Source organism: Dermacentor albipictus, chromosome 4 (genome assembly GCF_038994185.2).
Source record: "Dermacentor albipictus isolate Rhodes 1998 colony chromosome 4, USDA_Dalb.pri_finalv2, whole genome shotgun sequence".
Taxonomy (NCBI): domain Eukaryota; kingdom Metazoa; phylum Arthropoda; class Arachnida; order Ixodida; family Ixodidae; genus Dermacentor; species Dermacentor albipictus.
This window is the reverse complement of record NC_091824.1, coordinates 126,777,897-126,805,361: the sequence shown is the minus strand read 5'-3', so window position 1 is coordinate 126,805,361 and position 27,465 is coordinate 126,777,897. Positions and strand designations below refer to the sequence as shown.

Below are 27,465 nucleotides of genomic sequence, written 5' to 3'. Positions count from 1 at the left end.
GTGTGTGTATGTCAGAAGTTCATGACATCCTATATAAAGCCAGGTGGACCAGAGAGCTTCAAAGCCACATTAATTTATCACTAAGATTGATAAAAAAGAAACAATCCAAAACTCTAGACCATGAATTATGTCAATACATTTCAACTTTGTTTAATCATCAAAGTTTTTTTTTCATTTTTAGGCTAAAGCTGACCTTCTCTTGCATGATGAACATGGAGCGGTACCCCCTGGACCGACAGGTCTGCAGCATCGAGCTTGCCTCGTGTAAGTACATATCATATTAGGCCTGCCTCCTATATATTTCTGCATTCGCCGCGTGTCCGGTTGGTGGGCCTCACGCTTCGAGGTCTTTCTTGATTAAGCCGTCCTTGATGGTTCCACCCGAACGTGACTTGGGTAACTGTTACCTTCCGCGAAAGCGACAGAAGCAGTGAGAGGTGGGGGGCTACGGGAAAGGGCGGCTTGAAAGCCGTCCCTGTCGGAGACATGACAGTTTTGTGTATGGCGCCACCGAGCTCATAATAAATGGCCTTGAGTACCCTTTTGTAGCAGAGACTACAAATCCAACGAGAAGCACTAATTCCGAGACTCTAGTCAACTTGTATATTTCTGTATCATAGCTCTTATACCGTGAAGAGATAACCCTCCTTTATCAAGGTCATTCCTTTCTGTCGCAAGGAGGTATTTGTTTCCTTTATGGTCAGTATATTCCCTGGATTAGACACCAAACAATATTTGACTAACGCAATAAACACAATATCCGGGACACGTGCCTCTTGCGCATAGAAATACTCTTCAGACATTGTGTCTTCAGCAAATTCTTCGAGAAAGCAATATTCATTATACCCAAGATTTAATTACTAGTTTATAACGGCGAGAATACCGTTGGCTCATAACACTGTCTTCTGCTGAATATTATCCGAGCTGTTTATTGGCATTGCTTAACATTTTACCAGTAATAAGGAGGACACGACATAACACACTAGGCGTCCGTTGTGTACACGGCGCGTTTTGTGTCTTATCCTCATTTGCACTGCTGATATGTTTTACAATACTTTCTGGCCACAAAAGTACCCATTTATTTCCCAACATTCTACCCGTGGCAGACGTCATGTGTGAGTTGCAAGCATTATTCCATTATTATTTCTAGACACAGTCATTCAGATGCTTCTTTGAAGCAACTACAAGAATTTATTTATATATTTCACAATACTGCAGGCCACCTTGGCCTAAGCAAAGGGGCAGTAAAACACAAATAATAACAGCATGTACATGCAAAAAAAATTACATGTGGCATACAACAGAAAAAAAATTTAAAGATTACAGTGCAGAAACAATAACCAATGAATATTAAAATTCCTCACAAGAAGATTGTTTCCTTTCTACTGAAAGAACAAAGTTTGAAGGGCCTGTTCCCCGTGAGGAGATCGAAAAACCGATTAAGGAAATGCGTTCCAATCAGCTATTGTTTGAGGGAAGAAATTGTGTTTAAATTAGTTTGTTTTAGCAATAATAGATTGTAATGAGTGTTCCTTGTTATGACGGGTCGTTCGAGTAGCGGAGTGCCTGAGGAATGAGAAGGGAGCAATGCTAAGCTTTCCTGCCAAAATTTTATGAAGGAAAGAAATGCGGTTCAGTTTCTTACGTGTACAAAGCAACAGGTTAAAATTGTCCTTCATAAGCTGTGTTGGAGTGTCTGACCTTCTGAATTTACGAAAAGTGAAACGCACTGCCTTTCTCTGAACTAGCTCTAATTGATAGATGTCTTTCTTAGTGTGCGGGTCCCAAATAACAGACGAGTATTCAAGTTTGCACCTGATGAAAGTTTTATAAGCTAAGAGCTCAATATGGCTAGGAGTATTCTTTAATTTTCGTCTCAAGAAACAGAGCTTCGTCTCAAGAAACAGAATGCAGTTGAACAGATCTCAGGGATATGAGTGCTGCAGGTTAATTGGTTGTTAAGAGTTATTCCTAGATATTTTTATTGTGGGACCTCGCTAATGTAACCGTTCTGGAGGCAATATTGGTAACAGCTAACATTTCTTCGCGTTGTTTTGTTTTTAACATTATGTAAGTGCCCTAGCTCGACAGCACTCCCATGTAAATTGGCACCTTATTCGAACCCATTTCACACAGTATGCGGTACGACTCAGTTTCATTTTCCTGAGCTGCGTTATTTAAGGTTTTGCAGAACGAACGTCAGATGAAGCTAAATAAGTATACTGGTACAGTATTATCATCTGTAATAGTGTAATAGAGTGTAATAAAATAGGAGTAGCTCTACGGTATGCCTCACATTTTGTTCCGTTAGCTCTGATGGTGTAAGATTTGTTGCCGAAGCAGAGGAAACGCAATTCTATTTTAATTCCGTTTTTAGTGACCTTATTCAAGGCTTTTCATTTCCTGCTTGAGACGGATGTTTTACTCTGTTCACCTTTACTGAAAGGGCGTAATCTCTCACACCAACGCAAAATACCGGTCTGCACAACGTTCGGGATCGGCCCACATTTTTATACGGAACTATCGTCGGCATCAGCCCATATTTATCGTGGGATAGTCATGCAGCTAGGCATTGTTAAATATTGTGTACATGTCGGCCTAATTATTCCGTGGCCAGCGTCACTTCCGAAAATTTCATGAGGCCTAGTATTTCAGACTATTCCATTTGTTTCTTGCATCTACGCCTGCGAAAAAATACAATGAAAAGGCGAAGTCCTGTCAGCTTATGTTTTGGGCTCCATGCTCAATTTTCCGCCGTCATTACAGAGCTAGCACATTTCCTCATGCTCAAAGAGCAAATAAATGATGCTACGAGCGTGTCGATCATCATGCAGCTCCAAAATAAAGAAACAAAAATAGCTCTCCCCCCTCCCCCCGGAAGCCCATATACGTACACCTAATCGTGAGAGCAGACGACGTATAGTGCCATTTAAGCATCCTTGTTACTGATATTATCAAATGCTTATAATGGTGGTACGACATTCATTTATTTCACCTCTACCTATAGCCGAATGCTCGTTGTTAGAGAGCACGTCCCGTTAGGCGCGGAAAGCTCGGAAATGTGGCTTCCGCTAGTCAAGGCCAGGAGAGAGCAATAGGCGAGAGGGAGAAACAGAATGCTGTATACTGGCCGGCACAATCAAGGGCCTCGAATGTATTGGGCGGGTAACGACCACGCTAGTCTACGAGCCTGCATCGATCTTCACAGCCGCCACCACTAATAACGCCAGCGCCGCGAGAACGCTCGTTACTTTTTTTCCCCGGGAAATCCGCGAACCAATCGCCTGTTCCACTGTATTGAAATGGGCGCAACCTCGTGCACGCGGCTTCGCGCTTTCTTTTGGCCCTTTTGTTTCAACGTGGTTCGGCAGAGTGCCGAGTGAAGGCGCGGTCAAGTTTTCGGCTTTGAACGCTTTTGTTTTGGGAAGTGGGTTTAACGACAAGGCAGGATGAGGACGAACGGTTATTAGCGCGACCGTGCCAGCGTGTACCTATTTTGCGCTGTTCCTCAGGATTACCGGAAGCGATCTGTAGTTGTACCAAGGAAGTGTGTTAACGCTCGGGCGCTCTAATTGACTGCTTTCCAGTGGAACATATAAAGTCTTTTTTCGTGATCATTACGGCACGGGTTCGATAAATAAATATATATATATATATATATATATATATATATATATATATATATATATATATATATATATATATATATATATATATATCCCTTTAATGAAATTTAATCTTAAGGAGCCAACAGAAGTCGATCCAGAAGTCGAGCCAGAAGCAACGAGCGACATTGCTTACTACGGCTTGAAAAGAATATCTTCGTTATTTTGTGCTCTCGGAAACAACCAAACAGTACATTGTAATCGCGTTCATGTGATCACGCGAAACAGACTTTCCGGAGAATCGGATATAACAATGTAGTTAGCTATAATCTTCCCTGAAGGACAAGCGTAACAAAAAGTTGTACAGGTCTAAACGCAGATGCTACTTAACGGAGCTGTTCGTATACAATTAGTAATAATAAAACAAACTCAAATTGAGATGGGCTTTACCACCAGGCCATTAAAATATCCTCCCGCATTTTCAAATCACACTGCGTTTAGCAATAGGAAATTAGGAAACAACAGTTTCTTGTTACTGACAAACTAAAGAGTATATTTTACTGCACTCAAACGTAACTATATAAGTGACTGCGCAAAGACAATTTTAAGAGGCTACACGAATACACTTTCTTTTGCTTTTTACGAAGCAAAATTTTGATGCTAACTTAACAGCTCACACTTACTACCGTGGATTGACGTGGGCTCAGTTACCCTTTAAGTGGTGTAAGACGCGAATAATATTTGAACGTATATATCAAAGTACAAGGTTGCATAGCAGTGTAGGAAGGTGCATAGTTGATAGCGACGAAAAAGGAAATGTTGTAATGAATAGAAAACCTTAAATAAATTTAAAGAATGTTCAGAAGTAGTATTTTCGAAGGGGAAGCAATGAATGTTTTAAGGACAACTGAAAGAAACTAATTTAAGGATAACGCTCAAATTGCTGAGTGTCTACAATATGAGCACTTCTGTTTCTTGCCACCAGAATATTGACGGGTACACTAAAGAGCACACGTTCACCAAAAACCACTGGAAGAAATGAACGATCATTTCCATGATCATTTCCGATGCCATGTGCTTAATTCTTTTAGATATTTGTTGTAGATTGTAGTACACTTTATTTGTTGAGTCTACAATGAATGCCATGTATTCGTACCCTTGGGATAAACTTCCGGATGACGTCCTCATTTTTTTTTTTGCATCACCAAGTGCAAACAATTATATGAAGGAATTACTTTTAGTAAAAATGATCTTATTTAAGAAGACCTGCTGGTCTATTTCTCACGCATTTTATCGCTCTGTTCTACGTATTACTCTTCTACTGTCATTTGCAGGTGTATTTAACAGCTACTTTTTGAACTCAGTGCTACAGTTTTGCACAGCTGATGATGTGAGCAAGTATCTTAATAATTACTTTAATTTCAAAACAAGCTCTACCGCATTTTTTTTTAATGTCTTACTTCTCAACGTGAAGGCTACGCAAGCCTTTTGATTGTAACTGTAATGTTGGGACACGGGTGTCACATATCACGGTGCTTCAGTGTTAACAGGCGCCCTCCCTGGCCCAAGACAACCAGCGGTGTCCGGCCTCCAAGATGCCTTACGGATGTCATACGTCATTGGCGGCGGTAGATGCAGAAAGCGACGCATGGAGCTCAAGTGGCTCGATAGTCAGAGGCGCGTGAGCTCAACAGCAGGTTTTTGAACAAATTAAGAAAGCCTTAACTTCGCAACCATTTCTAGCTATGACCTAAGGTATCAACTCATCGTCTCATCAGATGCCTCGAGCTACGGTCTCGGAGCACTTCTCCAAGAAGACTCGCACGACAATCGTCGTCCAGTAGCGTACGCTTCAAGAACGCTGACCGCAGGTGACGCAGGCTACTCGCAGATTCAGAAAAAAGTTCTCAGAATAACCTCGGCATGTTAAAAATTCAGAGACTGCCTCACTGGCGCTTATCTCAACATAAAAAAATGATCACAGACCCAAGCGCTTATTATTTCTCTAAATCCACCGATAGCCTCAAACCTAGATTTCAGTGTCCTTGGCTACGCATGATACGATATCACTATGAGACCACGTATATAACAGGCAAGAAGCTCATCACAACCGATGGTCTGTCTCGCCAGCTATTCGCAACACAGGACTCCAGAGACATATCAAGTGAACTCTCAAGTGACGAAAACATTGTCGTGGGCCTTCTGTCGTTAGAGGTGGTAAACCTCGAGAAAGCTGCCGTGATTCAGAAGAGTCATCCGGTATGTAAAACTCTAGAAGCCTTTACAACAAATGGGTGGCCAGCACACCAGGGTAAGACTCCGACAGACTGGCGTGAGTAGTGACAACTCAAGCATGAACTGATAGTACACAACGGCCTCCTATTAAAAGACAACCGGCTTGTTATTCATCAGTGTTTAAGGAAGGCAACATTGATCGCCCTCCCTCCCCCCCTGCACGAGGGACATGAAGAGTTCAAGCGCTCACGACTTGCCCGACAAACATGCTGCTGGCCTGAGATCACTACCGACATCAAATGTTTGATAGAAAGGTATCCTAACTGCATGGAACATCGACAATAAAGGAGTCAACCACTAATGTGAACGGCCCTACCAGACCGACCATGGCAGTGGCTCGGTGTCGATCTCTTCTGCGCGAAAGGTTCCGCCCATCTCTTAGTGGCCGACTACTACTCGCGCTACTTAGGAACTGCACTCCTCGATGGTGAGCGGCTTGGAACAAGCACACAGAAGATGAAATCAATCTCCGCCCTCCACGGCATAGCATATACTGTTGTAGCTCGCAACGGGGCGCAGTTTCACCCTTGCGAAGCCTCCGAGTATTCGAAATTTGCGATAGAGCGGGGATTCAAGCACATGAGTTCAAGCCCGAAATACCCCTCGAGCCACGGATTCACCAAGGTGGCAGTGAAAATCGCCAAACAGAAGTTGCAACTGACCCCTACAAGGCTCTTCTGGCGTACCGTGCAACACCTTTAGAGAACAGCTATAGTCCAGCCGAGCTACTTTTTGGCCGGCGTGTTCGCACCACAGTTCCTGTTTCGCCACACATCTTGAAACCGACGCTCGCGGACAGTCAACGGTTTCAAAACCCCGAGCGAAGACTCAAGCGCCATCAACAAAAGAACTACAATCATCGTCGCAATGTTGGCTCTCTGCCGCTCTTGAACCCAGGCCAGAGTGTACGGATAAAGGACCTCAAACGCAGAGGGACCACGCTAAGACGGGATGACTCACGACGCTCATACTGGATTCAGTACGACACGGGATGTGTCTGTCGCAACAAAATTCTTCGTCAAAGACAGCGCAAGCATGACGCTGGACAATCATCCGGCATCGCTGGACATGCGATCTCGCTTGTTCGCTCAGGTCTCATGCGCGAAATAACCAGCGACAACGCATTCTGAGCATTCCGAGCGTTCCATTGCCCCATGGTACCACTCACGGGAGCACTGTGCACCGTCCTGAACGCTTCCGTGACTGAAGGGAAAAAGATGTAGTGTTGGAACTCGGGAGTCACATATCACGCTGCTTCGGTGTTAGCAGGCGCCCTCTCTGGTACAAGACAAGCAATGACGTTCCGCGTCCAAGATGTCTTACGGATGTCATGCGTTATTGGCGTCGTTGATTCTCCAAGATGCCTTACGAAAGTCATGCTTCATTGGCATCGTTGAGTCCGAGAGTGACGCATGGGGCTCAACATAGTTTCCTACAATGGGCTCAAGCCGCTCGAGCACAGCGTGCTCGAGAATCAGAGACGCATGAGCTACTCGGTAATTTGGACGCATGTTTCACTGGGGGCGACGCACCAGGCTTCTCCCAGTTCTGTGCCTTTGAAAGTTGTAATAAGTGAGTTCAGTTCTAGCGCGCATCACTAACGAACAGTAACAATGAATGAACGAATGTCTCATAAGTGTTTACAAAATTCGCGAAGGTCTGCAGTTAAACCCACACATATACGGCCAGAAATAAACGCTGAGAGCTAGATGTAGGTTTTCATCCTCCTTGTTTTATTAGCATTCTTAATTACCAATTACATGCTCTATGGCTCACGAATTACCGAAAGACTCGTACGTATCCCGTTGTTGCGAAAATTTCTTACCAAAAGCGCCTTCTCCAGCAATTTTTAAAGTCAGGCTCACGAACTACGAAGGCTGCACCTTCACATTGAATCCTCTGAGCAGCGTTTACCAAAAGGTCACTGCTCAATCTTTGTAGCTCACGGTTTCGAAGACTCGTAAAATGCGCGACCGTCCACTTTTTACTCTTCACAGCCCTGACGCTTTCCCGTGCCTTATACAGGCTGCCACTAAACGCCTTGCAGCGTCGTCCGGTTTAAGAGCAAAATTACGCACTTAAGTCGCCAGCGCTTGGCAATGTGCGCCCACCGTAAAACTCGACCGTCGCAATAAAGTTGTTTCACGGTACAAAGTGCCTCGTCTTCTAACGCCTGGATTCTTGCAAATTTCCCGAGCCAAGGGCTGCCCTGTATACCAAGGACGTCAGAAGAATAAGTAATCTAAAGACAAAATGGGATGCTGTAGGATAAAAAACATGACAGGCCGTGCCTCTACTTGGAGCTATGGTGGCGGATACGCCTCACGCCAAAAGCCTAGACCTTGGACGTGTATCGAGCGACAAGCGCCGAGCATTGGCCTCTGTCGTTCAGGGCGCAGGTCGTAACAAAAGGTATTGCAGCGCATGAGATGGTGTTGAAAGCTTTTCTTGCTTGCACCGTTTTGCACTAGGAAGAAAGGACATTTCCCTCGGGGGAATGATAAATGGCGGCATTGATAACTGACGCGCTTGGCACTGACAAAGAACGTGGAGATTCCATGTCTCAGACTGTTGCCTTTTCCCTGCTGCATGGAGGCACAATGTTCTTATCGTACAGTACAGTGCAAATGTTTACGCCTGTCCTCGATTACTTCGTGCCACAAAGATAAAAGACCCCTACAAATTTAGCCAAGGTTATATTTGATGGAATAAGTCTGATTCTTTCAAAGCGTATCGAGAACTGCGTTTTCCGTTTGTGCATATACCTAATAGGTTTCTGTGATATTCCACAGTTTATTATTTGTTAAATAAGGAAACATAATTCTACTAAAGTCAAAGCATTAACTAGTTTGCTATTCACTTTCCGGCATGAACAGTTCGAGAGATAACAACAAAGTGAAGGCACACAAGAACACAGCAGGGCGTGTCGTATTTTTACGTGTCTTCGCTTTGTCATTGCTCGTAGCGCTCATCTCGCCTGAAAGTAGCCTAATTCTTACTGCATTCCACATTATGGGAAAATTCACAGTGGCATAGAAGCACGTGCTCAAGAGGCTTAAAAGGCAACTGCGGCGGTTTTTACGCATATTAGGGTAGTGTCATTTTCAAATGGCCCAATTAGGTGGTACAATTTGCTTAGAAACTCATCAATAACTTTAAATAAGCAATGAACGATGTGCCCCAACTTAAACGGGTAGCCACTTAGTGCGACGTCACGATGAGATCGGATACTAAACTTCCGTAAGCAAGCAGAACGCGTGCTAAACACGCAGTACACGTCGCGCTAACGCCCAAAATGTAAAGCTGACGATGTCTCCCAACTAAACGGGGGAGCGTGGTAGTCCTTTTTAACTAGACAGTGGCGATTTCAGCAACACTTTGAGCGCTGAAGGATCGCCATTACCTTTTGTCCAGCCATCGCCGCGTGAGCCACTGGACGTGCCCTAAGCTCAGCGCATTGTGCTACGGCAAGACGAAGAGAAGAACTGGTTATCACGTCTCTCAAAACGAGTATTGCTGACTAGCATTTTATGCTATTGTTGTTGAAGCACACTTATTATAATCATAATATATTAACGTGTGGTCCTATCGATAGCTTCGTATACATATATGTGCTTTATATGAGCTTCGTTCATGCTGAAAGCATGAACGTTGAAGTCACGAAAGCGAGAATCATTCAGCCTCGCCGTGTATCTTCTCTCGAGACACCTAAATTGCATTTGACAACATTTGCTTCCACGGCAGACACGCTAGTTATCTATCCCGCTTTAGAAAAAGTCACCAGAAATAACTTAAATTAGGTAAACATACAAATGCACCTCAAAAGAATGACCTCAGGTTTGGTTAAATCCTGCCAACGGACCTGCATACTCAAAACCAAGCACAAAGCAGAGAAATCATTATTACTTTGGGTGATAGCACGATAGGTGGTGCTTTGTCATTTTGCCACCAAATTAAATGCCAGAGAGCCACTTTGCCGTCTTTATTGCTACGATACTAGCGAAAGAGGGAAGATATTTCAGTAAATCCGGTAGGGCGGAGTAGTAATTATCAGTTACATATATGTGGGCATTTCATTAGATGTGTAACAAGGCTAAATGACTCACACATGGTACCAAATGACTTTCAAACAAAAGATATTCGTGATCGGCGAAAGCTCACCAAAGGCACGCAAAGACAGGAACGGATCGACTCCTTGCTTTATAATGCTTTGTGCTAGAGTCAGTGAATAACCTGCATTTGCATAGTTATAGAAAATTGCTACAATTGCTGCAATTAGCTACAGACAAAAGGAAAGAACTGCTGCACTAACCTGCCGTTATCTATTATACGTTACAAAGTGAAAATGAGACGCGGTACAAGGCACTAGCCCTCTAATGTTTCGGGAAACTGTCACCAGCCGTACTAACATTTTTTTCTCCCCGGTGCTGACTTCAGCCATTTGACATCGACATTATCGCCTGACTTGTGGGTGTTGTACTATGCGAGGGTGACGTGGCAGTGTTTCGTTTTTCGTGAACGACACCGAACACAATGTACAGAGGCTTTTAAAGTAATGTCAAGCAAGGCATAAGTTTTTTCGTGCATAGGTGTGTTTTTGGAAGATAACCACCTTCATATATTATGTATGAGCATTTATGTATTCACGTGCTTGTGTGTGTGTGCGTGCGTGTGTGCGTGTTTGCGTGAGTGTTTGCGTGCGTATGTGTGTGCGCTGCGTACACGTTTGTCCACGTGCATTTTCGCGTGTGTAACCACTCATGTTGCTTTTTCCTTCCCAGTGAGCCTTTTTTTGCCAGGCATTTCACTTCAGTTTAAGTCAGCATTCTTTATTTCGATTCATAGATAGATGGAGCTACCTCTTACTTTCGTAAACTTCATAATGTAAAATGAAGATTCGAATGAACGATGCGCTATAATTTAGGTAAGTAACACTTGTACAGCATCTCTGATAAGCAATCCTGTCACTGTGCTATGGGAAATACCTGCTGAACTACGGTGTAGCATAATCTTTAGATCATGCAATCATTTGGATTGAAACCTAGCCTTACCATAATATTTCTTACCTTATTCCGTGACCCTGAAAAAATTTCGAAGCGCTTAAGGACCATCACTATATTTTAACTATTTGTTCATGTTCCGGTTCTGTCTGCAGAAAATGCAGGACGTCTTTAGCAGCATTCACAGACTCTTTGATTAATGCGGTTTTCGCGCAACAAATGATTTTTTTATTTTAGTTTTGTCCACAAATATCGCACAAGAACAGATCTCAGTGCCTCACAAAAGCAATTTTCACTGAAATGTTCCCGCCTGCGAAGTCTGTTTTCTACAAAAAAGAAATGATAGGTACCGGATATTTTTTTTTTTTTGCATGTGAGCTTCAATTTCGTCAACGCATCCACGCAGAACAAACATATTGAAGCGAATTCTAGCGTTATAAGTAGAACGTTTCAATAGCATAATAACACAACGATCGACATTTCGAGAACCACTGACATTTCGCAGAGGCGATACACAAATGCGTTTCATGCCAGGTTTCTATCGAAATAAACATCGGGCGTCCGCAGCGTAATTTTTGTGTTGAGAACTGGCGTGACTAAGGAGTTTGTCTGTCTTCTTCATGGCTGTCTCGCTTCGATGGTATTGTGGATCGCCGACTGTATCAGTTTTCATTTTTTTGCTCATCAATGCTTGGGGCCCTTATCTTCTACACCACGGAGTTAATGAAGTTGAACTTCCGCACTGAAGGGCCACTCCTTAGCTGCGCACGTTACTGCGAGAACCAATCTGCCCGTCTATTGAGCGCCTTGGCAACGACATCGCTCACTCGCAGTCATTAGAGCTCTCCTTCAAATTCGCTCCGTTTGTACGCGACAGGAGCCTTGCCGTTCTTTAGGTGTGCTACATTGCACGAAAACTTGTATATGTGCCTCTAAAATCTGCTCTCACTTCCAAATCGAACACTCACTTGCAGTTCCTATATGCTCCCCATATCTAATTTCGCGAGCTGATTATTTCTTTTTTCCATTACTGCTCGCCTCAGTTTCAGTCAGGTTTCTTCCTGTACACGGGCGCTCTCTGTCTGCAGTGCGCGTCTCCAGAGCGCGCAGAAAATTACGGCATTTCAGCACCATCAACCAAAGAAGCAGAATAAAACAAACGAAACGAACAAAAACAAATATTGAAAGGGGAGATGTGCACTTGGACAATCTTCGCACAGTCGTTACGGGAGAAGTGCAACCAGATGGAAACCATGTTCGAAGGACACGAAAGTTCCTCAAGCGAGGCAACAACTTCGAAGAGATTTACGCTCTTTTTCCAACAGACAATGAGTAAAAACAAAACAAGACCGGTAGCGAAAGGTGTTGTACATATTTCTTTTTCTGGCTGAAAAAGTGAAGAGGTGGTAAAATTGAGTTAAATGTCCATTTCTTTTTTATATTGTCGCCCGCTGCATACAGTGCCAACGTTACAAGCACGGGGAAAACGGGTTTATTTAGGCGTGCGAGAGCAGGAACGGCAGGCTACGAACAACAGGAATGGCCGCTGCACAGTCTTCGTTCTCCTCTTTCTTTCACTTCTTGACCCACGCGTCCCTTTTACGTGCTTGGACGTAACAATAGCTTTGGTTAGGGAGTTGTTGGTGACTGTAGGCAGTCCTGGCTGCTCCAGTTCTCTTAATTGAGAGTTGTACCCTAAACGACGTTAAACATTTAAAGAATTGATGAAATAATAGAGTGATGCCAATTTTAAATTTTACCCACTCAGAGATGGCATACATACACAAAAGCAAATGTTCTCGAGCAGTTCATGAAAGTGAAGTATTCAAGTGCAAGTGCGAAGCCCTATAGTACTCGAACTATTTATCTCGCTCTTCTATCTGTGTGATATATTGTGCGCTCCTACATCTTACAGTTTCCAAGACGACAAAGGAGGTTGAGCTCCAATGGGGAAACGCTGAGGCTGTCACCATGTACAGTGGTCTGAAGATGGCACAATTCGAACTTCAACAAATCAGCCTGACGAAGTGCAGCGGCGCCTTTCAGATAGGTGAGTGCCCTATGAATGAACTCGCTTCAACGCTTGTATTTTAGTGTTTCGATTTACTTACACCTTTAGCGTGGGAGTCCCGACAAAAAATATAGTAATTAGTTGCTTACTTAACAGCATAAGAACCATATTTAGTAGCGTTTCTTCTTATTGTTGCAATGTCATTTTACAGCGAAGCTGTATATGGCTAGACGATTTGTTTGTTCATCCGTCCATCAGTCCGTCTGTCGGCCACCTGTATGCCGAAACTCCTCCTGCGCAGCCCCATGCGCATGCGCGAAAAAACAAAGAAAGTAAGAGAGGCACGTGATTAGCCAACCCTACCTAGGGCTCTATTCTGGACACGCATGGCGGCTGCACGGTCGCCATTATCCGCCATGTTTACTCTCTGATTGGCTGTTGAAAGGTCACGTGTTTTGAAATTTGTGCCGGGAAGCGGAAGTATTGCAAAATGCAATTTTGCGTTTTCATCAAGATGACGAAACGTGACGTGGAGCTGCAAATTTTATGAACTAATACATTTTTTTGGTCCTTGGCAGATATATTGTGATGTTAGCGCTTCAAAAAGAATGTGAGTGGTACCGTGCAGAAGCCAATGCAATGCATCTGCAATTGCGCGAATATGTGGTGGCGATCCAAGATATGCGCCATGCCAGCTTGCTGATTGGCTGAAGGAATATCTCGTGAGGAGCGTCACAGGAAGGGCTGTTTCGTAATCGTCATTTTGACGATGCATGACGTTGCGCTGGGCCGCCATTGCTGAGATTTTCCGCCATAATTCTTGCTGCGACGAGCCGCGCGAATTATGCTAATGGGCAGCCATATGCAATGGCAGCCGAGAGGAATGCGTATCGCCACATTTTCCCCGTCGTTTGGCGCCACGAAAATCTTTTGTTCAAAACGCGTGCTCATAGTATTTGCATCGCTCTCGGGTGGTGTTGGCATTTGTGTTTGGGGCCATCGTTTTTTAAAAGAACGCGTTTATACGAAATAATATTGGTTGAATATAGCAAACTTTCAGCAATGTTGTCTACTTTTCACTGCTGCATTTGTATTGTAATCGAGATTAATGCCTTTTCGCACAATCAGACGTTATGACAACGGCCTCTTTCTAATTTATAAAAAGAAATGTACGCAAGGCGGCGCCTTGAAGTTTCCTCCCGTGGTGCGAGAAACCAGCGAAATGAACAAGAGATGGCAGCGCCGGCGCTTGCGTCGCTCTAGTGGATATCTCTGGCGCGCGCAACGCTATCGGTGATATTCGGCTGTTTCTCAGCCAGCCGAGTCAGGCTGAGTCACTTGCGTTTCTCGAAATAGCGATAACGTGGCCTAGAACGTCCTCGCATCACCATTGGTAGGTCGCGTATGTTGTCTCAAGAAAGAAAACAAGCGCGTTGGCGCCAACATGCGATGACTCATTCCATTTTCCAGGGACACGCATACTAGCTATTGAAGCAGACGATGGCTTGTACGCAGCAGACGACGGAAGCGAGAAGCGTTTTCGACGGAATAATCATACGCTTTGAGATAGCTGCTTTATTTTTACTGCGGAGGAAAACTGTTTTGCTTTACCGATAACGCTACATTCAGTGCCTTCATTTCAGTTTCTTAGGCAAAACGTCAAGTTGGCGTCACGTTACGTAAGCAAAACCGGGCCACCAGCGCCATTTTGTTTGCGTCGCGCTACGTCACTCATTGAAGAAAATGGCGGAATGTCCAGAATAGCGCCCCTAGATAGCACAAGGCCTGTTTACCCCGAACCATGACATCACGCAACATGGCCCGCAATTTCCACTGACAAGACTGGCATGATGAAAGCGGTGACGTTAAAATCACTGTTACCTACTCGGGAGCATCGCCATTAGATTCTAAGGCAGTCGGACTACGTAGCATGACGTCATGGATCGAAGTGACAAGGCCCTGTGCTGTCTAGGTGGTGTTGGATAAGCTGCCCCAGTAGTGACCTTGTTGCTCTCCGTCCCAGCCGAGCGCGCGCGTAGCAGCTTCTCTCCGACTCGGAAATGGACAGGCCGCGCGTCATACGTACTCTTGAGGAGCAGACAGCTTTCCATCAGCAACGCTGTGAGCAGAACCGGGAATGAGCTCGTCTACGCAGTGCGGATGCTGCAGCCCGGGCACAAGAACAGGCTCGTGCAACCGAGTGCAAACAGCGACTGCGTACCGAGGATCCGGCTGCCCACCAAGTCGTCATTGAGAGAACCATCGGGATTAACCCAGTGATAAACGCCGGGGCCGCATGTTTCAGCTTCGTTGGTTAACCATCTGTACGGAGTGCTCGGGCGGCGATTTTTTTTAACTATCGCTAATATATAAAAAAGTGTAGCCATCATCATTCTAGGACAACTAAGTCTATTTATTCATTTCCGTATTATTCAAAATGACATGCCCTCGAGCATTATTACTTTAACCGGGAGCATCATCACACGCCTTTGAGAAAACCTGAAAATTTTGTAGCATATTTGCGATTATGAAGTCCACATCTCAGACCAAATTCTCAGATTTAATTATTTAATTATGTCAAACTTATATGCTGTTGATTACGGCTCTTTCTCGTTGCACTCTGCTTAAATACCTTGACAATATAGGAAAGGCTGGCGCCCTTATGTGGAATACTGGCTGCTTCTCGCCGCGTGGGAAACAAAGTGAAATCCTAAAGATCACAGAAAAACAGAATATAGTCAACAGCATCAACAAATGCATACCTCTACGCACGCTAGTACAGGAAGGTACAGAAGATAGCGCAGGTACACGAAGTGCAACGCGGGAAGTTTCAAAAATAAATAAACAGCATTGAAATCGTTGTTTCAGGTCCCCGCTAGTACAAGCAGACATTTCTGCTCTTCATTTCAGAGAGATATTTGCACATGTGTGTAGACTAGTTTCGCTTCTTTCTAAAGTCAACATGTCAATTAACTTTCAAGAAAACAACTCACGCATTGCTACGCGACCTCAACCTCCATTCTGCTTCATATGCGAAGGCAACCTAAGAGCCGTAATGCAAAGAATTCTTGGTCATGTCGTTATTACCGCTATAAATAAAAAGAAACACGCCGTAAAGCATTTCCAGCTTGTCAAAGCACCTATTTTGTATGGCTTGAATAAACTTACGTATTCAAGGGCTGCTTTGTTCGATGTAATGCTTTGTTCGATGTCTGTAGGAGCTAGGTGAGCGTACTTTCGATCACGGAATTAGGTTGTTTAAAGGGCTGCTTTTTTTTTCGAGGTCACAATATGCGGCTCGCTAGGCGAGGGTTGGGGACGTCCTGTTCGGAAAAAAGGCAACTAAGTTGAACAAGTGACAGCCTTCGGTGTGCCGACATTAAAAAGCGTGCATTATCTGCGCATCTGGTGTGTAAAGAACTAGAGATAATTACCACAATGCTCTAAATAAGGCAATATGGGCACACACACAAAAAGAAAAAAAAAAGACGCGGGTTACCGGGTCATTCATGAGGTGCTAACACTACGGAAAATATTATTTGACTGCGAAAAAAAAAACGAATACTAAATAAGGAAATGATTGTTTTCGCGAGAATAACAAAATGTGCTTGGGGCATAAGCAACAGTGTATTACAGTAGCTAGGCTTCGATATTGCCATGCGAATAAACCAAACCTTATGATCGCATATCTAAATGTCGGCCAGTCGAAAGTGTTTTACGAACCTTTGTCTCTAACAGAGCGTGCCATCGCTTTGAGAAATGTGACGCAGAACCCAATAGTAGTAATCCTTCGTACACGTTCGTACATGTACACGTTGGCGAACCTCGCGGTATAGTGCTTCCTGTTGCTGGATTCGATAGTGTATACTGGGCAAATAAGTAAGATTAAAGACCGCATTAATTCAAAACAAACTGTTTCACTGCCGACGAGCTGCTTCAACTTGCAACGTTTTCCCCTTCAGTACCACCCTCCCTAAAGCGTTTGCACTACTCAGATATTGCATTACTGCTTGCTACTTGACTTCTAGTTGCCATGCTGACCTTGAAACCGAGCGTGAATTTCAGTTGGTTTTAGGCTAACCTTTGCGAGAAACTACATTATAATAAGTTGTTCCGAAATCGTGTTCACAGGCTCTGCTTGTTTAAAATGTTACTCCTGGCGTGAAACGACTTTAGCGAACAATGGCCTGTTAACGTGTTAAGGTATGTCAAGCACAGGGCACTAGCTTGTCTATTTGTGTGAACGCATTAAGAAAAATATTGGTTTCGCTTTAGCAGCCCTCGTTATATAATCAATGAACATCATTTGCCATCGTATCGCCTAAGAAAAATATCGAACGCTCTAACTGTTCATCACGAGTTAGAATTCGGTTTTTTTTTTGTTACTGGTTACTTTGTTACTCCTGTTTATCTACGTCTAAAGTAGTTACTTCCGCTTATTGATACTTCCTGATGGTCTTACTAAAATATCTAGCTGTTTTCTTCTGTTTACGGCGGCGTTGCGTTTCCCTAAATAACGCTGCCTAAATGCGCAATGAACATTTTCGTCAAATCATCCTGCCTGGAAAGTACACAGCATCCAAGATGGTTCTGGCTGTGGTATTGCACAACTTTTAATTTTTTCAATAATAACTACACTTTCTACGTTTTTTTAATATACACCGCAATGTGAAAGTGAAAGCTTATTTCTTTTCAACAAAAAGAGGGCACCATGACAATAGGCAAGAGCCTGACAAGGTCTTGGTCACCCGTAGAACAGCTGGCATTGTCCACGAGCACTTCACAAGAAATTCACAAGGAATTTCTGAAGCTTTGTAAGAAGCATGACGCAGTAAGTTGACATGCATGGAATTTGTACTAGAAAAGAGTGAATCACATACACAACTTGTCGTATGAGTGGTATAAAGACACATATTTATTTTACAAACATAAAAATGTCAGCATATCTAGCGACAGCAAACAAGGACAGAAGGGAGCTTCTCCCTTCCGTCCTTGTTTGCTGGCGCTAAATATGCTTTGAGTTTACCAACACGCCCAACAAATGGCAATAAAAATATCAGTCCTAAGGCACAGAAACAATATCAGAAAGCTTACAACATGTCCGTTAGAGTAAGATAAATACAAATAGCAATATGAATACAAATTCTGGTAGTAAAATAAATAGGAATAAATCCAAAGTCTGTCGACTAAATAAATATTCCATTCCGTTTGTTCCAATAGGTATTTTTTAAATTGTATATTTAGAATGTTTTCGTTGAAGGTGATATTTAGTTTCAAAGGGAAATTGGTAGCTTAGTGTTTGCTTGCCGTAATTGGTGCGCGTGATTGGAGCAAGCTTACGTTTCGTCCGGAAAGCATATCGGCTGCTAGAATGATCTTGACAACAAAAGACCAATTTATGACGATGGATGCACTGAAGCAAACAGAAATTATGTACTTCCTTTACTTTAAGGATGCCATGTTTCTGAAATAGCGGTGACGTAGGTAAATCTGGAGGTCTGCCATGAAACCCCTCGATAGCATGCAAAGAGCATCTCTAAATTGAAATTTAGAGATGGTCTTTGAGAGAAATTTAGAGATGCTCTTAGAGGTAATTCCTGAACGTCTTAGTTGCCCAAACAAGAATACAGTATAACCTTGAGTACAGAATTGTGTAATACATGGATATGTTTGACCAAGTGGGCAACTAATGAGATATCTTATGCAAGCAACCAACTGTTTTACTTAGGTCAGACATTAATTTTGATCGTGTGAAAATTCCAAGAAGATTCTCATTGAACCAGACACCAAGAAATCCCTGGTTTTAAACTAGCTTTAATTCAGTATGCTCGTAGACATCTTTCAGAGTGTTACTTTCTACTGTATTAATAGGATGAAAAATAATGTAGTTTGTCATTGATAAATTAAAGCTTAGCCTATTGGTATGTAACCATTTATGGTGCTTTCTTAAATATTCATTTACCATAGCCTCCATTTGAGAAAAGGAGTGGGATGAAAAAAATATATTCGTATCGTCAGCGTACATGACCAGATTAGGCAATTCGCATATGTTAGCGATATCATTTATGTATACTAAAAACAATAATGGTCCTAATAATGATCCTTGAGGCAACCATGCTGAATTGCCAATTTCTCTGAGGGTACGGCATTAACCTGAACAAACTGCAATCAGTTATTTAAATAACTCTTTAGAATGTATGCCATAACTGTTAAGCTTGCGTAGCAGGGTGTTGTGATGAACGCAATCAAATGCCTTTCGGAAATATAAGAAAAGGGTTAGAGTGTACCGTTTCATAAATAAGATATTTATGAACAGATGCAGATTAAAAAGAGCAATCTGAGATATTTTAATTAAATATGTCAGAAACCTCACCTCTAAATGTGATTGCATATACAAGCTCAAGCCATTGAAGAGTGGTAGCCAGGCTGAAAGGAGGCACTAACAAACATACGATAACAGTGCAGTGAACGTAAGTGTTAATAAAGTGTTATTGTGTATGTCGAACCTATATATGTTTCAATATATATAGCGGGCGCTAGTTGGAATCGGTTGGCGTCGGACAGGGTAATTGAGATCGCAAGGAGAGGCCTTTGTCCTGCAGTGGACATAAGTTTATTATTATTATTATTGTTATTATTATTATTATTATTATTATTATTATTATTATTATTATTATTATTATTATTATTATTATTATTATTATTATTGTGGTGGTGATCAATGCTTCTTTATGTGCAGCGTTTATTCACTCTGCGGCCACTTCAGGTGCGACTGCAGCGGCAGCCAAATGAGCCTAGCGGCTTTGGCCGCGTGGTGGCATTTGTTCTGCTCAAAGAAAAATTTACTCTCAGTGACGATTATTAATGTTCAAAAATGTGGTATCTGCGAGTGCGCAACTCTGATAGCTCGTAGACAGCGCTGTTAACTCGTACAGTGAAAATATCACAATTCAAAGTTGCCGTGAGGTGTGTGTTTCCAGTGTGTGGAAGCCGTAGCAGTTTTCCAAGTTTGCTATAAGCACAATCAGCGTCAAATGAAACGTGAAAAGCGGAGCGCGTGGAGCAAGCATAAGTGAAGGTATAGTAGGCACCGTCCAGTCATCACCATTGACAGGCGCGCACATTCGACGCCACACGGCGCTCGTTTTGGGAGTCAAACAAACGGCCAAACGCGCACGCCATGCCCACGCTGGCCATCGTCGCGGCTGCCAGCGATACCGCGCTGTGCAAGGTTGCCGATTGAAAGAATGAATGTGGCGCACAAGTGGCAAGGCACATGAGCGGATCTATATTGATGACGGTGCAAACTGCACCACGCGCTGTGATGTTCGCGCTGATAGCACTTGTGCTTTCGGCGAATTGTGCGACAATACTCGCCATAAACTGCAAATTTTAGCTTCTGTTTTATTTTTGTTTTCTCTATTTCGAATGTAATAACCACAACAGAAGCAACATCTCACTATAGGGGGATCGCACGGTGCGGCCAAACAGGATGATCGTGCCTGTCAATGGTGATGGCTGGACGGCATGCACTATACCTATACTTATGCTTGGGCCACGCACTCCGCTGTTCGTTTCATTTGACGCTGATAGTGCGTAAACTGAAGCTTTATCATGCGTTGGCCTCACTTCCCAGAAAAACAGCGCTAGAAAATGGGAAAAGATAGATAGATAGATAGATAGATAGATAGATAGATAGATAGATAGATAGATAGATAGATAGATAGATAGATAGATAGATAGATAGATAGATAGATAGATAGATAGATAGATAGATAGATAGATAGATAGATAGATAGATAGATAGATAGATAGATAGATAGATAGATAGATAGATAGATAGATAGATAGATAGATAGATAGATAGATAGATAGATAGATAGATAGATAGATAGATAGATAGATAGATAGGAGCACACAGTATCTGTATATTTATCTATCCATCTATCTATCAAAAACTTATCCTATCTAGTCTCGTCTTGTTGCGCTGCTTTTCTGTTATCACGAGCCAACTAGCCCACCAGTCGAATTCTTGGCAGTCCACAATTTGTTCTTGCTTCTAACCGCAGGCGAGTACAGCTGCCTGCGCGCGGAGCTCAACTTGAAGCGTTCCATTGGCCACCACCTGGTGCAGTCTTACCTGCCGTCCACACTCATCGTGGTCGTGTCGTGGGTATCCTTCTGGCTCGACGTGGACGCCATACCGGCGCGCATCACGCTGGGTGTCACCACGCTGCTCACCATTTCGTCGGAGAGCTCCGACCACCAGGCTAACCTAGCGCCGGTGTCGTACGTGAAGGCGCTCGACGTGTGGATGGGCACGTGCACCATGTTCGTGTTCGCCGCGGTGCTCGAGTTCACCTTCGTCTCCTACCTCGCTCGCAGAAAGCAGATCGTGCCCGCTTCAATTTCAGACGTCGAGGCTTCCCAAGATCTCGTTCTTGTCGTGGTAAGGAAACCTCGAGCTGCCGGTGTAGAGGTGGCAGAAGCGAAGTACGAACGTGACATCGGTGGCATTGTAAATAGTGAGACGCCTGCTAGCGTTACGTTTGACAAATGTTGCGCAGAATGTGACACGCCAGGTGGGGACATTCTCCTTTTGAGCAGCATGACGACCAGCTCACCACCACTCCTAACTGTTATAGTTCATTCATCAAACCAAAGAAATTGGGATCTGACTTTAGCAGCCTATACGCACTTCCTTACACTTTTGCCGACCTTTTACAAGTGTCAGTGATAAACGCTCTCTTAATATGGATTGGTATACTTAGCTACAACCAATGCTTATGCGCTTTCGACAATGTCGGTAGCTCGTCAATGTGACTACATAGGGCCAATTTCTGCGAAAAAATCCTGCACGAAATTGGCACACAAATAGCTATTTTCAAAGCACGCCGCCGCGCATAGACAGATTTACGTTGACAGTTTTAACACGATGCTCTGCTCGTTGTGACTGGTGGTGCATCTTGATAGATGCAATTCACCAGAGCGATGTGGTAGGCACCTTACATAACTGAGGTCTCCTCATCTAAAGATTAATGCCTAAAAATATCTCCTCAGCCTTTTAAGAGCTGCCACCGATATTCTATCAATGCATACAATACTCTCGGGCAAGAGCCTCATACTTTTTTCCCAATGCAAAGGGAAATTATTCAAGGCTGCATGGAGCCCGTTGCCACAGGAATGCATTAACGCAGTGAAATGCCTGTACCTGCAGTTTCAACTGTTTCTCGTTCTGAAAAGGAAATCCTACTTCACTGCAGCGTTCTAATCAATGACGTTCGTAGGCATCATCAGCAGGTCTCAACGACATATTGTTAGAAATATGTGTTAGCAATATCGGCACTCGAAACGCTTGAGAGACCTGAGAGGAACAACCAAAAAGTCCCCTATGGCGGTCGTTTATGTGGGTATAGCGCATTGATACTGAGCCCGAGATGACACGGTTCTGTGCCATATTCACAAGAAGCTCTCATGCTATAATTATTCGTATGAGAAAATTTCAGCCAATCATCAGCAAAGACGGCTAACGAATGGAAAAAGAGCCTTTATAAACGAAAAATCTTTGCGAATTTGACCGCTGATTCTCAGCAGTGGTGGCCGCATTCGCACGGAGTTGACATGCGAAATGCTTCCCTACGGAACAGTTACCGCACGTTAAGTCATCTAAGGGGTCAAAATAAATCCGGCAACCTCTAATTTCTTAATCCATTCGTTGCTTTATATCAACCCCCATCAATTAAACACTGTCAAATGCTGCTCCAAAAAGCGAAGCTGAAGTCTTCCTAGCATTGGTCACTCTTGGCTGTAGCGATAAAGCATTCTTGTGGAAAGCTCCTTTATGACTGTAAATTTACAATCACATGATAATGCCCACCTTCCACAAGGACCTTCTACGGTCTTGTCAATATTCACAAATATAACGGAAAATTAAGCTCTCCTAGATACTCAGATACAACTTTTCAATCTCACCTTCCCGCATAAGATCTAAAGCTGGAAACATTATTGTTCTAGGTACAGAGGTAATTGAGATAACAATCATATTCAGGCAATTCCTTCTACTAATTTTTCAAGAGCCGTGTTCATTAATAAAGTTTTATTTCAGCAAAATTTCAAACTGCCGGACACTGAAAACTTCGCGATCACAAAAGCCATAAAACCGGCCTCGCTGCAGCATGCAACCAAATAAAGTGAGTCTCCTTTGTATTTTCTTTTCGCACACGCCGCGCCACGTCCTACGTGGAACGCATGATGCTCCAAAGCTAACATTTGAGCATCAGCAGTTCTGGTAGTATAGCGCCAGCAGTCAAAGAAGAATGCGTGCAATCAGAGCTTCGATTACACTGGTGCCAATCTGTTCTTGTCAAGTCATTGCTTCCAGTCACAGAAGGTAACTTTCGGGCAAGTCCCGATCGTCTTGCTGAAAGCGTGCCTAACAGAAATACGTAGTGTACGTGACTGCTAACCTATTCCTCGGGGCTATGTCTGCTTCATTCCCTAGGGAAACAAGGACAAAAATCGACCCCCGTCACCGTCCATCCCGACGTCCACCCACGTGGTCTTGGCTTACAGACACCGTGCCAAGCAGATTGACCAAGTGAGCCGGGTCGCTTTCCCAATCGGCTTTGTTCTCTTCAACGCACTCTACTGGCCATATTACTTGCTCTAGTTGGCCATGGTCTCAGTGCCTACAGCTGCTGCTCCCAACGTGCAGCCATACGCCGGGAAACGGGTGGCGGCGTACCCCAGGGAAACGGTCGGCCGTTGGATTGAAAAGGACTGCCATCACCAACGCACGCTCTGGTGGAAGAGAAAGCTACACTCTTTGCTCTGCCGCATTCATTCTTTTCTTACCATGATCGTGTTTGTTTCTTGTCTTTTCTTTTGTGTGTCTATAGCCGTTGGCGCTGTCTTCGGGGCATTCCGCTCTCAAGCGGGTGCTGACACATTGACCATCGCTTCAAACTTCCTCGTCGTACGGATGTTGCCATCATAATCCCAAACAGCATCATGGTCAAAACTGCCCATACGCACATTTGTAAATAAGAATTGATTCACACATCAGAAACATGGTTGTACTTAGGCGTGCCCAAAAATATTTTTTTTGCCCTTTTTTGAATAATGTACTAAAGACAAGTTAGCTTTCACCACAATAAACTAGAGAGCTCAGCGTGTTTTTTTTTATTCGCTGCTACACTAACTTCGAGGCCAACGGATAAGAAAGTTAAGAACGGAGTGAGAGAACGGTACCTTTATTACCTCTCCTTAGAAGAAGTTAGCAGCAATGAATTTGTGACTCTTTTCTCTAAGGCATTCAATAACTTATAAGGTGTCGGGTATTTCAGTTACTCAATTATTCAATTAAACAATGTATCCTACAGGAGCTAATGACTACTACTGACCAGACGAGATGCGTCGTTTTCCTGACAGTTCTCACTCAGGGTTCTTTCCGACCGAAGACTGATTGCGTGTTGCCAGACTGATTCGTTCTTGGCGATTAGGTCGAAGCGTTTGCGCTCCCTGATCCAGCGTCCGGCGTCAGCAATATTAGCGCGTAATACCGAACATTACTGAAGCACTCTCCGAAAGGCTATGAACATTCGCTTTATTGCCGACAGCTGCTCAGGCACTTCATCACTGCGGCAGGGTTTCTAGATACATTGCTTATTGCTTATCCAAACTGCCAAACTATATTGATTAGACGACTAAGCTGCACATTCATGGCCTATTGACTTTTCGTTTTCATTTCCGTATCGCCACGTAATCATACGTGTGCATACTTCGCAGTAAATTACTGTTCAGACTGATGCGCAATGGACTTGCCCAGAGTAGGGCGTATTCCATTACCATTTTTGCTGAAGATCACGTCGTTATATTAACTGTCAGAAAACTGTAAGAACACAGCAGTGGCTGCATTGTTCACAATGCAATGTTTAGGTGTGACTGGAATTTTGTATATAGGATGTTCCTTCGTAGCACCGTAAAATTTTCACCTCTACATTTCCACGCAAGATAACTGACGTTCAGAACATCAAAGCCTACTCTTCATCTTTGGGATACAGTTTCATGAGACATTTCAAATGGCAACTTATCAGTAAATGTTGCAGTTCACCATTTCTTTTTTCGTCATTTATGCATGGGTGAAAATGTCGTCGCAGTAATATTCCACTTATTTTGATGCTTTTTGCGTGAAAGATGAGGTGGGAGATAAATTATTGAAATTGAAAACTCATCCTAGATATCCTTTGCAGCACTGGCTTTGGATTCTGCACTTGTACTAGACGGAAATACCCGCAAATGCTTGTGAACTGCCCCACCACAATATTTTATGCTATACATTATTTTGCCAATGAGGCAACACGAAAGCGCATTACCTTTCCGATATCGTCCAAACCAGGACGAGCGAGACCTTTAATTTTTGAAGCTTCAATCTTGAAACCTTTCGAACTGTATAAATTATCTTCTTAGGCAGCTCAAAAGTCCGCAGCCTATTCTTTTGTGTCAGCAAACAGGATTTGCATAGAATGGCTTCACTAGTGTGAGGAATTTCAACACAATGGAGAGAGGGAGAGGCTCTTTATTAGAAACATTGATTTTTGCCGGCGCATATACAACCGCTGGCATGCTAGTCTCTATAGGAATGTAGAATGGCATTCAAAGATTCCAGAACACGATGAAAAGCGGAAAGCTAGTCACTAAAACTTGCCAATTACAAGCAGCTTTTTGTCCTTGTTTTTGCCGTAGTCTACAGAAGTAAACGATGTTGTCATTCAGGAAGCCTTAATAATAAGCTTGGCAGGCAAGAATTAATTATAATTATAATTAATTATAATTAATTAATATAATTATAATTATATTATAAGGCATAATTAGCTGTTGCCTGCCAAGAAGAAGCCTCTCTACATTTTCCAATCATTAAAATACTTCTTCTTGGCAGGCAACAGCTATATGCGTTGGGACTTATGTCTCCCATGACTGTCGTTTCTCATCAAGGAGACGCAGCTGTTTTGAGATAAATTTGCAATTTTCGTGAGGGTAAACAACATTGCTTTCGCATGATCGAAGTCACTTAAAGGGGTTAAGACAATAATTCCAGCAAAACTTTTTGTTGGGCTAGTTGGTGCATTACTGAAGTACTATAGCGCCAAACAGACGACACAGGAAGAAGAGACACGGACGAGCGCTTTCCGTGTCTCTTCTTCCTGTGTCGTCTGTTTGGCGCTATAGTACTTCAATTAAGACAATAAACCTGATCTGCGCTTACTCAATATAATGCGCATTTATTTTCAAAAAAGGTGTCTCTGTTCCACACTGCTCCAAAAAATCTTGAGGAATATTCATAGCACGTTATAATCGCAACCACCACCAGCTTTTCATTTGGCAATGAAGGCACAATGAAATGGCGGTTTTAACTGAGGGCAATGTGCATTTATGAATGACAATGAGTGGTTTCTTCCCACCGCCTGAGCGATTAAAGGAAACAATTTATGGAAAGATGCTAGACATACGTAGAGCATTTATTTCTTTGGGCATATTATGCATGTTTCATTAACTTGCTCCTCTACTACGGGCGACAAAATAGTCGAATTTATTCGACAAAATATTCGACTTAACGACAATGCACAACTTTACCTTTGTAGTGATCTAAAGTGAGCTTGGCTGGGCATTCACTTACTGCAGCTTTTAAGAATTTTTTCCATGCTTAGTGCTCAGTATTTATGATGTTGTCTAGCACTGCTGGCGGGTAGAACAGCAACAATTTACACATACAGGAATTCTAGGCTTGCAGCCACTAAAGTTTACCACTTTATTTTTTTATCACGTTATATCGATGCAACTCTTATGAAAAAAAAACTGCACGGCCAAAAAATTAGTGCTTTAATGTCTCTTCTATTAGGTTCTTCTATCAAACCTCATCGCTGCAGGTCATAGATTGTGAATGGAAAGCAAGAAATGTACACTGGTTTACTGAAACATATAACAAGGGTTCGTGTCGGCGATAAAGGTGATGTTGGCGATGTACACATTTAGGGATTGTTGATACAGACAAGTGCCCACTGACGAGTTGGTAGGAAACTTAAATAACTTCCCTAAGTCCCAGGATCCACAGTACAGCAGGAGTATACTTCGCTTTCAGCATGGTGCTGGGTGTGTTGAAATCATATCATTTATGAGTGTGCTTTTAGTATGACAACACCGGGTAATAAAGAGAGAAACAGAAGAAAGGAGAAAGGCAGGGAGGTTAACCAAAGGAAAAGGTCCGGTTTCCTACCCTGCGCTGGAGACAGAGGGGAGGGGGAGGTAAAGTGACAGTAAAGTAGAGACAGAGTGAGAAAAATGGAGCACAGACACACAATCACTGTCGGTAACTATCATCGTATATTATCAACCATGTAATGAAGTATACCACGACTAGAAAGAATCATCTAGGAAGGCCAGGGTAGCGTGGTTAATCCATTCATTTCTTTGAGTGTATCGTTCTCGTTTAATGAGAACGGATGCTTCTTTTACCGTGAGCATTGTTCTTGTAAATTTACACTGTAATTCCTTGACA

General features: G+C 43.1%; 2 protein-coding genes across 2 annotated transcripts in view; one reads left to right on the top strand and one right to left on the bottom strand.

The window, feature by feature from the left end:
• LOC135899530 (uncharacterized) overlaps positions 1–27,465 on the top strand; it is a 388,013-nt gene that overhangs the window by 158,081 nt on the left and 202,467 nt on the right. Inside the window, exons 5-8 of the mRNA XM_070537559.1 lie at positions 182–264; positions 12,816–12,950; positions 20,981–21,360; positions 23,413–23,508. Coding sequence (XP_070393660.1) covers positions 182–264; positions 12,816–12,950; positions 20,981–21,360; positions 23,413–23,508 — 694 coding nt within the window. The remainder of the gene's footprint in view (positions 1–181; positions 265–12,815; positions 12,951–20,980; positions 21,361–23,412; positions 23,509–27,465) is intronic.
• The window catches only part of LOC135899528 (cell adhesion molecule 4-like), a 441,441-nt gene that overhangs the window by 296,138 nt on the left and 117,838 nt on the right, over positions 1–27,465 (bottom strand). The window lies entirely within an intron of this gene.